Source organism: Teleopsis dalmanni, chromosome 1, assembly GCF_002237135.1.
Source record: "Teleopsis dalmanni isolate 2A chromosome 1, ASM223713v2, whole genome shotgun sequence".
In the NCBI taxonomy this organism is placed as follows: domain Eukaryota; kingdom Metazoa; phylum Arthropoda; class Insecta; order Diptera; family Diopsidae; genus Teleopsis; species Teleopsis dalmanni.
Genome location: NC_051846.1, coordinates 188,964,204 through 188,979,508, shown reverse-complemented (window position 1 = coordinate 188,979,508; position 15,305 = coordinate 188,964,204). Strand labels below are relative to the sequence as shown.

At 31.1% G+C, this 15,305-nt stretch overlaps 3 protein-coding genes across 6 annotated transcripts; 1 reads left to right on the top strand and 2 right to left on the bottom strand.

The window, feature by feature from the left end:
- Positions 1-9: 9 nt before the first annotated feature.
- On the bottom strand, positions 10-3,432 carry LOC119670838 (zinc finger RNA-binding protein 2-like). 4 transcript variants are annotated; one of them, XM_038081262.1, is made up of 7 exons: positions 3,360-3,381; positions 3,200-3,304; positions 2,953-3,063; positions 1,911-2,877; positions 1,427-1,852; positions 635-1,138; positions 10-165 (listed from the first exon to the last, which is right to left on the bottom strand). In XM_038081262.1, the coding sequence occupies exons 4-7, from the start codon at positions 2,866-2,868 to the stop codon at positions 134-136; spliced, it is 1,920 nt and encodes a 639-aa protein (XP_037937190.1). In that variant the 5' UTR covers positions 2,869-2,877; positions 2,953-3,063; positions 3,200-3,304; positions 3,360-3,381; the 3' UTR covers positions 10-133. The 4 variants fall into 4 exon arrangements, with proteins under 4 accessions (XP_037937190.1, XP_037937192.1, XP_037937189.1 ...); XM_038081264.1 differs by lacking the exon at positions 3,200-3,304 and having other exon boundaries at positions 3,360-3,432; XM_038081261.1 differs by lacking the exon at positions 3,360-3,381 and having other exon boundaries at positions 3,200-3,346.
- A 1,265-nt stretch (positions 3,433-4,697) lies between these two features.
- On the top strand, positions 4,698-10,825 carry LOC119666918 (tonsoku-like protein). The gene is made up of 9 exons (XM_038076197.1): positions 4,698-4,710; positions 4,769-5,026; positions 5,089-5,260; positions 5,327-5,757; positions 7,177-7,692; positions 7,768-8,561; positions 8,626-9,434; positions 9,487-9,662; positions 9,726-10,825. The coding sequence occupies exons 1-9, from the start codon at positions 4,698-4,700 to the stop codon at positions 10,775-10,777; spliced, it is 4,221 nt and encodes a 1,406-aa protein (XP_037932125.1). The 3' UTR covers positions 10,778-10,825.
- A 2,953-nt stretch (positions 10,826-13,778) lies between these two features.
- LOC119670846 (probable medium-chain specific acyl-CoA dehydrogenase, mitochondrial) lies at positions 13,779-14,754 on the bottom strand. The gene has a single exon (XM_038081273.1). The coding sequence runs from the start codon at positions 14,557-14,559 to the stop codon at positions 13,852-13,854; it is 708 nt and encodes a 235-aa protein (XP_037937201.1). The 5' UTR covers positions 14,560-14,754; the 3' UTR covers positions 13,779-13,851.
- Positions 14,755-15,305: the final 551 nt, after the last annotated feature.

The window sequence follows — 15,305 nt, the reverse complement described above, 5'->3', positions numbered from 1 at the left end:
TACTCCTTTGGTACTGTCCGCTCGCTTAAAGTCGGTTTACATTTTACCATTATTTCCAGTCCAGCAACAAAACAGCAATAAACTACAGAAGCAAGAGATATTATGAAGAAATACGTACACAGATCGCTAGAATTTAACCACATACGGATATCCTGTGAAAAAGAGCTGAAAACACCAAATACGATTTATTTTTGCATTAAGGCATGAGTGCTATAAATTCCACCACAATTACTACTTTTTCCATACAAATTGCCTATCTTTATTAAAGTATTTATTTAGTTAGCTTTTGCTTATTATTTGCTTATGCTTATTTGCTTGGATCAGTTCGAAAAGTTAAAATAGTTGCAGAAATTTATATAAATTCTAAGTAAATAAATAAATATTTTATCATGTTTTGGCTTAATTCAAAATGGGGTTAATCGCGTGTTTTATTTAAACATTGAAGAGTATTCGCGATTAACCACTAATTTCATTAACTTTTTTAACATCAGGTTATTTATACTCTTAAGCTATTTCTTTGGAAAAAGTTGCCACAAGGGCTTACTATATTACAAATGTTCTATAAACACCAATAAAGTTTTTATTTTGTGCTACTTTATCGATCGTTAAAACACAAAAAATATGCTCAACATACCTGCAACTTCTTTAAGTTTCGCTGGTAGTTCAGCAGCAACACGCTTCAATAGGCCAATAGTTGGTTTATCTGAACATAAAACCACTAACTCAACGATATTATCACCTTGTAGTAATAATCCTTTAGCTAGGCACCCAACACGCATAACTCCTTTTAAAATACGAATATTTCCAGAGTCTGCTTCCTTTTGAAATGATAACATTTGATTGTCGCGACCATCCTTCATTTGAGTATTATCATACTTTTCTTTCTTGGCACTAATACCATTTTCATCTGGGTTTTCTGCCAAGGAATCTGATACAAACTTTAATGCTCTTTCAGTATGTGAAACAATACGTTGAATTGTTTGCAGTTCTTCTTCTTTAGGATAAATTTCAGCATGTCGTGCAATTGCATGACGGTCATCAGTACTTTCAGGACGGCGTACATTAGCTCCACCTGGTATCATTCCATAGAATGGTGGTGGTCCATTACCCATGCGACCACCGAAACCGCGTTGAGATCCTAATTGTGATAGTAAAAATATTATAGTTTACTGTAAAATATAAATTCTAAAGCCAGCACAACTGTTACACACACAAAATGCACATAAAACGCATATCTGCATATTTTTCTTTATGCTTAAAACTCCAGCTTTTAGAGCTTTGTCACTGTCACGGCCTCATAACCATATCATAGTTACCACAGAGGTAGCAGAACATTTTTTTTTTAAAATGGAGTTTTATTTCGATATAAAAATCCATTTTCGTGCAAAACGTATGTTAACACTATGCTTAAAGTAAAAAATTTTACCTGCAAAACTACGTGCCAACCAATTAGAATAATCGTATTCATCATCATACTGAGATCTACGCCTTTGTTCGTCACCCCAATACATGCCACCGCCTTCATGTTCATCATTAAATCCACCATTTCCACTACGGTGAGAGTGCATTAGTGCTCGTTGAGCGCGAGCTTCAGCTAAACGCCTCTGGCGCGGTGTGGGTTTAAAGTCAACAACCAAATCTGGTTGCACTTTTCGTTTATATTGCAAACGATGTCGTCTGCCTTTCATATGCATCTCTTTGGCGTTCGGATCATTAAACTTACAATCACATAATTTACAATTGAAGCTAAGTATTTTACCCTCCTCATCTTTAATTTCTTCAATATATTCACCACCAACAGGCTTTATGTTGTCAGTGTTTTCACCAATGCTATCAGCATTTTCTTGATTATCTACAACTCAAAATATTTCGTCACTTAATATTCATTAGTATGTATTTATAATACTTACCTTCAGTTTCTGCTTCATTTAAACTTTCAGCTTTATTACTTTCACCTTCAGCACCTTCAGCTGCACCGCCAGCCGCTGGTACGAAATTAATTTTAGTCATTTTTTTGGGTTCATCAGAAGGTATAGGCTTTCCGAGTTTCTGGTGCAATTTTACAACTTTTTGGTGTTTAGCACCACGTACATGAGCAGCATAAGCGTCAGTACCAGTACAGGTAACATCACATAATTCGCAATGATAATTATTACCACGATTTTGAACTGTTGTCTGCGCGCTAGCTTGCATTTTTAATGATGCTTCACGTTTCTTATGCTTTTGACCTTCCAAATGTTCGCGATAAGTTTGTGGGCCAGCACAAGAAATTTTGCATACTTCACAATAGTGTAACTGTTGTGGACGCGGAGGTGGTTTAGCACGACCACGTGCTGCTCCTCCTTTGCCATTGCGATATTGCGGCCAACCAGCAGCAGCAACATTTGGTTTAACTGCTGTACCTTGTGCAACATACATGGACGCTGCACTATACAAAGTGGCATCATAACCGGGATATGCAGTTGCCGCGGCGGTTGTAGCAACAATTGGTGTTGCTGATTGTTGTTTGGAACTATTTTTGTCCTTGGTTGCTGATTTTACTCCTGCATTTATATTTTTCACAGGCGGTGCTGAATAATGCGTTTTACTCACTGTTACTGCTGGAGCAGTGGCGTAGCTGGACGGTGCTTGTTGATAAAATGTTTTGCTAGTATCATATGATTGCATTGTTCGATTGTATTCAGCGTAACCATATCCACTAGCACCCGAAGCACCGGCCGCTGCATACCCTCCTTGTCCAGCAGCAACAGCAGATTGATAAGCAGCCGCATTAGCGTACGTAGCATTGGTAACTGCAGGATAGGTTACCTGTCCCGCATTGTACTGCGTTCCACCATAACCAAAACCAGTGTAATTATTATTTGCCATATTTAGTATCTAAATTCATTTATCAATAGAAAAATCAATAATTGTTAGTATAACACCCACTTTTAAAAGCACACTTATACCTACCAACAAAACACGAACTCCCAACCGGTGCCGGTAGGGTAAGGGATATTCCGAATATTTTATTTATTTTATTATTGCACTGACGTCAATAGTATGCGTTAAACACAATTAAATCTAGAAAAAATCAGACAAATATTGTAAAATTTATACAACTCATTCCATTTTAAATCTTTTTCACATGCTTTTTCTTCATTAAAACAATTTACACTGCTTTTTTCACGTTTTTTTATCATTTAAATTGTTAGCTTACATTTAAAATCAATAAACTTGCATTTATTAAATATTAATTTAATTTTTCACGCTAAATGCTACTAACATACATTTAAAGGTTTTTCTCCAACAAGCGACAAAAAATCTGCAGAAGAAAAATTGACTGCACGCATACGATACGATAATAATCGATAACTTACGTGATAGTGCAACTGTCAAGTTGTATGTTGAAAAAACACAGATTTTTTTGACAGATGAATTTTTTTAATTATATATGTTAACAGAATTTATATTTTAAAAACATATATACAAAGATTGTAGATAGTTCGATTACGATTTCTTATACAACACAATTTGTTAATAAATTTTTTTAAAGTTTAATATACTGAGTTTACTTCTCCAAAAATTGGTCTTTGAAATAAATTTCCTACATTAACAACACAAACAAGAAATACACTATATTTATACTGTGAGATTAATACGACTTTTACATTGTGTGAACAATGAACATGAACAATATAAATGAATAATTGTGCAACATCATTTTTGAGTTTCGACATAGATTTATGTACGTCTATGTTAGAGCGCAGGGCTGATGTAATGACTCCAAAATTTTTAAGAGTTTTTCATTAAAAAAATTTCTCCTGAGTCCAATTTTAGAAAATAATTATAAAACCAGCAAAGTCTATATCTTTGGCAAACATAAGCATCTAAAGTGATAAAACGAGATATATGGTTTGGACTGGGCCAAGTACCTAATACTACGTTTACTTAAAATGAAAAAAAAAACATTTAATATAAATTTAATAATTAGTTCTTTAACAAAAAATTTACAAATTTTAGTTATAATTATAAATAAAACAAATAAATAAAAATTTCACTCAGACATTTTCAAATTTTTAATATTTTTTTTAAATAGATTTTGATAATCTGTTCTTCTAATATCGTAAAAGAATTTACTTTAATGTACTGTTAATCTCACAATATAAACGTAGTATTAGGTATTAGGCCCACCCCGAACCATATGTCTGGTTTTATAGACTTTGCTGATGAGCCTTGGTATAAATATAATGTGCATTTCACGCTATTTAGGTTCACATAGAGCGTTTTTGATTTTAGTCGCGTCTTACGACAAGCGTTCCTTACCATGGCCCTGTATTTACATGCCCATATGGGAGACGTATGATATATGCAACACAAAAGTAAGAAGAAATGTATATTGTAAACAATTGTGATATAAAATAGTTTTACTTTTTCGCCTTAATCATACTATGTAAATCTGTTGTAATTTAAATTGGTAGCGCATTATTTCCTAAGATTTAAAAATTGAAAATATAATTTCATTAAAGGTTACTAAAAAATACAATACTGTAAAATGGTAGCAAAAATCTGCACTCAAAAGATTTTGGCAACACTTTTTAAATTGCGAAATGCGCCTTTCACAGCTTGAAAATGTAAATTGTAAACAAAGTGAATTCGTCAAAAATGTTTATTTTAAATATATAAGAAGTTTTTAAATAAATGTAAATAAAAATAAAATGGAAGAAAAAAGTAAGTTGCTTTCATCACTTTATAGTTTATCAACTATAACGTGATATACCATTTTCAGAATACATTAAACGTAAGGAAAAAGCCGCAAATGATGGAAATCTTGAACAATTGGCAGTCAGTTGCAATAATTTAGGTGATTTCTATAATCAACATGGCAAGTATCAACAGGCCGCACAAGAGTATCAGCAAGAAGCGGAGCTGTATGAGCGGCTACATAAAAAACTCGAAATGGCAAAGGCACATCGTATGATCGGTGAAATGTGTATGCTATTAAGCGAATTTGATAACGCTAAGCAACATATAAACACATATTTAAGTAAGAGTTTTTGTGTATATAAATTACGAAAAAAAGATGTAATAATTAAAGATATTTATTAGAAATTGTTAAAAATTTACACAACAAAGTAGAGGAACAACGTGCGTATGCCACATTAGGCAGAGCAGAGTTACTTTATGGACAAAGTCTTAGTGAAACTTCATCAAAAGGTGGTATGGACCAATTGAAACAAGCTGAAAAAGCATTTCTAAAAAGCTTGCTTCTTACTAAAGAGTATGTAATTAATTTATTGCTATATATATAAGTTATTTATATTAAATAACTATCTGGTCGTTTCAGACTATCTGGTCAGATAACGAAATTAGAACAGTTGGATATGCAGGCTCGTTGTTACTTGAATATTGGCGTTGTTAAGGAACATATGGAAGATTTTGAAGAATCTATAACTTATATAGAAAAAGCTATCAAAATCAGCGTATCAAATGACATTTTCGAATTGACACATTTATGTTATATATCGATGAGCTTGCTTTATTTTTATAAAAAGAATGACGCGACGTTAGCGTTGCGTTATTGTAATTTGGCACTCGATATTGCAAAACGACTACCGAATAAAGTTAAAAGAATATGTGAAACGTTGATTACGAAATCGGAAATATTAATTAAAGAAGGTGATTTTGCAAGCGCAAAACAAATATTGACAAAAGCCTACAAGAAAAATACGCCTGATGAAAATGATCGTAATACTATCGAAAAATCTTTACGAGTTGGTGAGTTAAATTTTTTATTGTATTAGTATTTTTTTTTTTTGCGAAAAGCCTGAGTCCATATGTTATTGTTTCCATAATTTTAATTCGCTTATATGTATGTAATATAAGAATTTACGGATATATTTTTGATGAACATATCGCACACCCTCTTCAAAAGAAGCACATTGGTGATTTTTATTCCAATTACTTACAAAGGTAAAAGAATATTTTTTATAGACGAAGGTGTTTGTAGCACGGTGACATATATTATCGTTTCTCTAAAACGGATTAATGAATATTTTAGAGGTCCTTTTAGAGGGACGAAACGAATCTATCTAATGATATATACCAACAGCCTGTATATACTTTTAAATTTCAACTATTATATTAATTTAAGAGATAAACATATAAAATTTTGTACATTGTTGACTCCAGAAACGACTTCAAATTTATATTGGAATGTTCGAAATCGGTGACTTATATTATAGTCCCACAAAGAGGGATTAATGAATGTATTAGCTCCTTTAAGAGGGAAAAAACGTATCTATCCAATTGTATATATCCAAAACCTGTCTATATGTTTAAACGTAAACTAGTATATTAGTTTAATCGATAAATGTATGAAATTTTGTACATTGATGACTTCAGAAACGACTTCGAATTTATATTGGAATGTTCGAAATTGGACTTAAAATTGCCATAAAAATTAGATAAAAACTTGATGATTATGTAAATAATATTATATTTACAATATTTAATATATTTTTTGAAGTATACCTATTACTTTAATCAATAAACGTATGATATTTTGTACATTGATGAGTTCAGAAACGACTTCGAATTTATATTAGAATGTTCGAAATTGGACTTAAAACTGCCATAAAAATTAGATTATTATGTTAAATTAGATGATTTTGATGATTATGTAAATAATATTATATTTACAATATTTAATATATTTCTAGAATTTGATATTGTTCGGTTCAGATATGGAACCACAATTTTTAGTTTCTACTTAACACTGATATTAACTAAACAATTTTATTTATTTTATATTAGTTTTAAAATTATAATATTTATATAGCTTTTAAAACTGTTGACTAATATCATGTTTCCACAGCAGTTAAAGCTTTTTTTGTTAATGAAATTAAGGTTTGGTCGTTTCCATTGTCATAAGCTGATTTATGCATGTAAAGTAGTTTGTTTACATTTGACATAGGTATAATTATTTTTGTGGGCAAATTATTTTTAAGGGATGTATGCGAAATTTTTTGCCTTAAATCAGTTGATTCATTTATAATAAACTTATTTGTATGAAAGCTCTTTGTACTGTAAATTACACTAGCGGCCTTAATGAGCAAAACTGTCTAAATGAGACAAGTGGGAACACGGTATAAGAATTTTTGTACATTATTTAAAACAATAATATTATTTTTATAGTGGTTAAAATATGCCAGATTTTGGATGAGTTAGTTACAATGAGCTCTCTGGATTATGTAAATCGAAAAAACTTATATGAAAAATTGGGCGATGCTTGCTGTCAGTTGCACAATTACGTTAAAGCCTTGGAGTACTACAATCAAATGCTAAAATGTGCCCAACTGAATTCGGAAACTGGTAGAAGCTTAATTCCTATTTATGTGAGCCTTTATCAAACCTATAAGGATAATAAAGAATATGATAAAGCGTTAGAATATCTGTGGTTAGAATTTGAATTGAATAAAAATGAGCCAGCTGAAGCTTTTTCAACCTTATGCAGCATTGCAGATATATGTGAAATGCAAAATCAATCATATTGGGTTATACAAGATATTTACGATAAGGCTAAAATGTTTGCTTCAAAATCAGATTGCATCAAGCTGGAAAAGATCGCATATGCGCGTTTAAAAAAATTACAATTGAAACATAATATGGATTTTCTAGTTGATGATTTAAGAAAAGAAGCTGAAAGTAAAGGTATAAATATATTCTAAATTCTGTACAATCTATGTACAATCTATATAGTTATTTATAATAGTTTTTAATTTACAGGTTTAGACATTAGTAACATTGAAGATGAAAGTGATAGCGAATCTGAACCCGCAGAAAACAATGAAAACACACCAGAATTTGGAGATGATATCTGTTTAGATGATTTAACAGATTCCGATATGAGTGATTTAGATGAAACCGAAAAACCTAGACCACATCGTGTTACGAGAGGTACACGTTGTTTAACAATTAAGAGAAATAATAAAGGAGAAACGCAATTGCATCAGGCTTGTATTGCTGGTAATTTGGAATTAGTGCGACGCTTAATAGATCAGGGTCATATTGTAAACGTTCGTGATCATGCTGGTTGGATACCATTGCATGAAGCATGTAATCATGGCTTTCGCGATATTGTAGAATTATTATTAGATCGAGGAGCCACAGTAGCGATCAATGATAAAGGAGGCACCAGTTGTGATGGGATAACACCTTTGTATGATGCTTGCTCTAATGGTTTTCTCGATGTTGTGGAACTTTTACTGGAAAGAGGTGCTGACCCAACACTCAAAACTGATTTTGGGGAAACTTGTTTAAACGGACTTGATAAATGGCGTCGTTCAGCTAATTTAACAGAAGGAGAACAATGTCAATATGTACAAATAAGACAAACATTGTTGAAACCTATAACGAAAGTAGGTATAAACTGGAGTGAAAATGTGACACCATTGACAAATGAAAATGTGGAGGTTAACAGCGAAGGTATTTCTGATGAAGAAAATGATTTGGTGGTGGCAAGTACTAGTATGAGACGGAGCAATCACAACCGATCAGGTGGTAGTGGAACTATTTTAAAGGTAAATGTAAAATATTCAATAACTAGTTAATATATTGACATAGTAAATTTGTAAATTATTCCAGTCTCCAAATAAATCTTCATCTCGTCAAACAAGTGTGAGTGGTGCCAAAGAGTATAAAAATGTTATGGCACATCTTAAGCACCCTAATCGTGTAAATAATGTAAATGAAGACACATTTGATACATTCCCTACAAGTTCATTAAATGTTGCTAAGCAAAAACGTTCTGCTCTATTAGATGCAGAAGATGTAGATGATGATACTTGGTTAATAGATGATATTGGGCCAGAAAAAAAGAAACGTCGTTTTTTCAATACAAATACTGTAGAAACGCGTTCCCCAACAAAAAAATCTCAAGAATGCGCAAATGTAATAGTAAATCTTGATACTTATGATCCAGAAATAGATGCCTATGAATTATTACTAAGTGCTGGTAATGCTATGAGTTCTCAGCATAAACAAAAACAGAAAAAGGGCTTAAGTTTATCACGTTCTTCAAGCATGAGTAGTAGTAGTTCAAGTATTTCAACGACTAAACAAAGGAAACCGAAACATCAAACCTCCTTAATAGATAATGGTTTTCTACGTTTTCGTAGTGACAGTCCCGTTTCAAGCGAAGATTCAAGAGATAGTAATCTAATGTCTACTTCAAACAAACGTACAACTGAGCCGGATTCTACTACAACATCAATTCATCTTCTAATCTCACCGAAATCATCACCTATTAAAGTACAAACTGCACCTATACTAACAACGGTTTCTTTTAAAGTCAAAATAGAAGATGAGTTGTTATTGATACCTATAGAACGAAAAAAATTAAATGACGTTAATATACGTTGGTTGGCCGATGAGGCAGCAAGACGTTATTATAAGTTAGTAATATTACATTTAAGAAAATGGTTCTATTATTAATTTGGTTTATAGTTTAGTAGGCTTAAAACCGGTGCTCCGTTTAAAAACGGCAGATGGATTTGCATATGAAGAAACGGATTCTGTTACTGTAGCGGTTGAGCAAAATATGATATTGGCTACTGTGCTAGAGTGGAAATTATCACCATTACCACAAAGATACGATGAAATGTGTCTTCAATTAAATAAAGGTTAAACTCTAAATATTTGTTTATAATAGTGAACTTTTATAATTGTTTTTTGTATTATTTCAGAAGTCAATCAGGATGTACAAACTGTTCTAGAACGTGCACAGTCCTCCAATCTTATAGAATTAAATGATTTTTGGCTTAATTCCCAACAAACTGAACCACTTTTTAAAGCGGTGATGCATCAAACAAATCTTCAAGTGCTCGATTTATCAAATAATTTTATACAAAACCAAGGCTGTGTTCAATTGGCAAAATCGTTACCAACATTGAAACAGCTGAAAACGCTAAATCTAAAATGTAATTTTATAACTGTTGAAGGTTTGGAATCAATACTAAGTTCTGCAGATAAATTAGAAAACTTTACAGAACTAAATTTAAGCCAAAATCCGTTAGGTAATAGCAGTTTGCGTTTATTAGACAAATTTTGTAATAGTGTAGCAGGTAAAACACTACAAAAGCTTAACTTATCACAATGCAATTTAACAAGTTTATACGATTATGATTTGTGCTATTATCAGCTTACCGAATTCAATATGAGCTTTAATAATCTAACGGATGAATCAATACGAATTTTATTGACTAAATTGAATCCTAGTCGATTGCAATATCTAAATTTAAGTTACATTAAAGTTATTGAAAAAAATGATAAAAATCACCCGGCGACTGTTGATCGTTTCGTTGAATTCTTCGAAAGCGGAACTTGTGAAAAGTTTAAACATATTGCATTCGCTGGATGCAATTTAAGTGATACACAAATTTATAAAATTATTCAATGCTTAGAGAGGGCTAATGATTTGGAGGTATTGGATATATCAGATAATTCAAGAGTGAGTGCCTTAAGCTTACAATTTATTTTGGAAAAGCTTCCGCAATTGCGTAAATTGGTGGCTGTAAATTGCGATGGTATGATTGATGAACAGCGCTTGCAAAGTTTATCGAAGCTGGAACATTTTCCAAATTTTATGTCTTTAACGATATCAAGTGATTGTGAAGAAAGTGATTATAAACAAAAATTATGTTCTTTGTGGCAAAACCATTGGTGTGATGAAGCAAAAAATATTTCATTTGGGGATAATTTAATTCTTTATCTAAATGAGACCGATTTGATTTCCTGATAGCATTGGGTATGTTGATAAATGTTTGTTTTATATGTTTATTTATTAGTCGTGTTAGGTATTTATAATTTAATCGTTTAGTATATATGTTAATAACAATATTATAATATTGTTCTTGTTTTTATAAATAATGCTATAAATTATAAATGTTTATGATAGTTTAAATTTAATTGTGAAAGGCATAAGATATATATATAAAAGCTTTTATAAAAGAAGATATTATTAAACAAAATTGCTAAAAATATTTACAATTAAAATTTAAGATAAAAAATATTTGACAATATTTGAACAATTGTCAGACCAAAAAGTCGATTGATTTAAAATTGTTAATGATTTAAACATTTCCTCACTATAACCGCAAAATTTTAAATAAAAAATATTAATATTTTGTTCCATTATTTGTATAATATACTTTCTAGAGTGTCATAATATCCTATACGACTTCTCTTACTAGCATCGTAAACTTTATTAAAACCAGGAAGTTTTAATCCTTTCAAATTTTGTTAGGTAATATAGTTCTAATAGGATGCTTAAGACTCCTAAATGGCCCAATACTTCTACGTGGATGCTTAGGATCGCTTTTTTAACCTAACCTATTACATTAAGACGAAAAGCTTTCGGAAATTCTCATTTAAAATTCGCGCGCTGTATATTTTCCGATATTTTAAGTTTATGTAGTTTGGCAGCACTGTCCTTAATTACTATGCCAAAAATGAGCGCGATCTGTCAGACAGTTCGTTTACGGCAGCTGTTGAAACCAGTTCACCTCAGTAGGGCGTTGCGAAAAAAACAATGGAAAAAAATATTGAACAAAGAGTTTGCATCAAATTTTGTGTTTCGAACGAAATTTCGTGTGCAGAATCGTTGCGAATGCTACAAAAGGCTTATGGGGAATCAGTTTTATCGAAAACTCAAGTTTATGAGTGGTACAAAGCCTTCCAGGACGGTCGTACGACCGTCGAAGACATTTCGCAACGCACTACTGAGGTGAACTGGTTTCAACAGCTGCCGTAAACGAACTGTCTGACAGATCGAGCTCATTTTTGGCATAGTAATTAAGGACAGTGCTGCCAAACTACATAAACTTAAAATATCGAAAAATATACAGCGCGCGAATTTTAAATGAGAATTTCCGAAAACTTTTCAGTCTTAATGTAATTCTCCGCTGTTGTTACGAGTGAAGATCTAATAAAATAAATTAGATAAAAAAGGAATTTCAATGACGTATACATGAATAAAGATGTGGATAGGTAAAGATAGTGTGAGAGCGAAAAGTATTGTTTAAGAGTAAAAATACATTGGGGATGGATGGGTTTCAAATTGAAGCCAGTCTGAGTTAAGGCAGAGAAACGTGCTCATTTTAAAAAGAGTGTGTTCAAAGATCGATTGAACTTAGGTTAGTATGTCCGTAACGTCTACGTCGATGAGCCACTTGTTGAGTTCGATGAACATGTGCTATTTGATAAACCTTAAAGACACTAAACTAGCAGACATGTGTTTTGTTTTTTTATAGTTTTCCATGATCGTCTCTGTTGTTTTTTTAAAGCCTTTTAAAGAGATCTTCTTTCTCTTTATTTTAAAAATATACAGATTAGTTGAACATTAACGAGACAATAATAGCTTTTTCAATAGTATGTTCCCGTAATTTAAGTCGCTAAAAAATTGATCTTTCACAACAATAGCTGAGAAATTCACCATAAACATGTGATACAAATTTTTGCTGTCAAGGAACAATTATTCCATTGAGTAATCTTTCGGTTTGTTTTCCTCGAATAGATCCAAATCTTTTATCACTTCGTTCACTATCTGTTATAAAAATTTTTTTCTATCTTCATTTGTAGTTTTTGCCACGGTTATTTTTTTGTGAAAACTTTTTGAACTATACACATAAAATAAACAGAAGTCAAATTGCCAGTTAACATAAAAAAAAATATAAAAGAAAGTATGGAAAAAAAACTAAATAAATGCTAATTAACTGCATTTAAAATACAGAGTTGAAAGAGGAAAAAATTAAAATAATGCTCACTAACTACACTAAAAATACAAAAATAAAAAATGAGAAAAAAAAATTCTGTAAAAAATCTTTGTATAAACATTTTTATTGTATCAAAAAAAAATTGAATTTAAAATAACTTTTTTTTTATTTCTTTATTATTTCTTTACTTTTATTTCTTTAATTTTATTAATATTTATTGTTTCGATTATTGAGAATTTGTTGTGAAAGTTTAATTAATTTGTCAATTTCTTCGAAAATCAATTAGAATATATTTTGTTGATGTATCGCATATTTCAATATGTAATAAAGTCTAAATAATGTAAATAAAATAAAAATACGTTACTAATCAAAAATTAGTGATCGTTTTAAAATAAACGACTTAAGGTGTTACTTTATATAAGCCATATATTATTAAGCCTCTGTTAACTATGCAATTGTTTTTAATATTGAATAATGAACTTGATGTACTTAAAATTGTAAAAAAGTTATAAAATTAATGGAAAATACTAATATTAGTTATGCGCAGTTAAAGAGTTTGTCACTATTTCTGTGAATTGGGGTCACTGATTATATTTGTCTTTCTTAGGGATCGCCCTCATAACGAAAATTGGTCTAGCAATATTCAGAAGAACGTCGTTGTAATACATAACATATTTCTATGCAAACAATTTTCTGACAAACTGAGAGAGCATCATTATTATATGGCATATAAATTTATTTTATTTATTTTTGTCATTCTATATAAAAATTAAATATTCCGAAAAGAAATTCCTGATTATGTTTGTTATGTCACCAAGTTAATAAATTTTATTTTTTGTTAACTTTTTACTTTTGATTAAATAAATTTGTGTGCTTGAAATTTTTATATCTTATCAATATATTAAACAATCTATTTTTGTATTAAAAATTAGAACATGTCAAAAATTCTATAGCTTTGACTAAATATTTGTGTTTACCTGATTAGTATGTACAATTTATGAACAAAAAAAAAAAACAAAATACAGATTTTATTAAAAAATATTTACTTATTTATTATCCATTAAAAAATTAATGACTTTTTTTTAATACTAATATCTATCTATAAACCTGATTCCTTGGCGGCTTCAAACATATTCCTAGATATGATTAGACGTTGAATTTGTGATGTTCCTTCATAAATTTGATAAATTTTTGCATCACGCATTAATTTTTCTACGGGGTATTCACTATTAAAACCATTACCACCGAATATTTGCACAGCATCGGAAGCAATTTTATTAGCCACATCGGCTGCATGGCATTTGGCAATTGAAGCATAGTAACTATTACGACGACCCTGATCAATTTCCCAAGCTGATAAACGATATGCAAGACGGGATGTTTCAACACCAATTGCCATATCAGCTAACATAAATTGCACAGCTTGATGATGAGCAATTGGTGTACCGAAAGCTTTGCGTTCTAAAGCGTATTTAAGTGCTTCATCCATACAACGTTGTGCCAAACCAACAGCGCCAGCTGCTACTGGAGGACGTGTCTTATCGAATGTACCCATAGCAATTTTGAAACCAGCACCTTCACCGATCAAAACATTTTCTTTAGGTACACGTACATCTTCAAATGTAATGCCACGCGTATCAGAGGCACGTTGTCCCATATTTAATTCCTTGCGACCGGGTGTTACACCGGGAGTATCACGTTCAACAATAAAACCTGTAAAAGCTTTACTTGCTGATGCCTTTGGATCGGGATTTGTGCGTGCCAAAACAAAATACCAATTGGCTACACCACCATTTGTAATCCACATTTTTTGTCCGTTTAGTATATATTCATCACCTTTTTTCTCAGCACGTGTTTTAATACCATTTACATCTGAACCAGCACCAGGTTCTGTAACACCATAAGCAGCTACGAGTGGTTCTTCTAAAAGACGGCCTAAATACTTTTTCTTTTGTTCCTTGTTACCAGACAAAAGCACAGGTGTTTGCTATAAAATAAAATAGAAAATACTTCTTTAATTAATTTATATTAATATATATAATATAATATTATATATAATGTAATAGAATATTATATATAATATAATAGAATATTATATATAATATAATAGAATATAATATAATATATAAAAACATAATATTAGTAATATAGCACAGACTGTTTAGTTTAATGATTATTAGGTTTTTTTTTATTTATAGTACCTATTATTAGTAAACATTAGTTTGTATATATTTATAATATTTGTCTCTGAGAAAAAAAAACTTCATTTAACAAAGCTTAAAGTTTAAAAATTCAACGTTGGCTCAGTGATCTAGCACAAAAGTCTGCCTTTAAAATTTGATAGAGTTTAAGTATAATGCCTGATATTAACAGTTCAAAAATAATATACGGAGAATCAAGACCGCCATAAGACCTGATGCTAAATAGCATTTTATGCTACGCCAAAGGTTCTAGGTGGTTTTAATCTTTGAATTTTTCCTACATATACGGTAACACAATGGGCCAATAGGCCTAAGAGGATCCACCAGGGATCGCCGGTATAACCTAAACTAA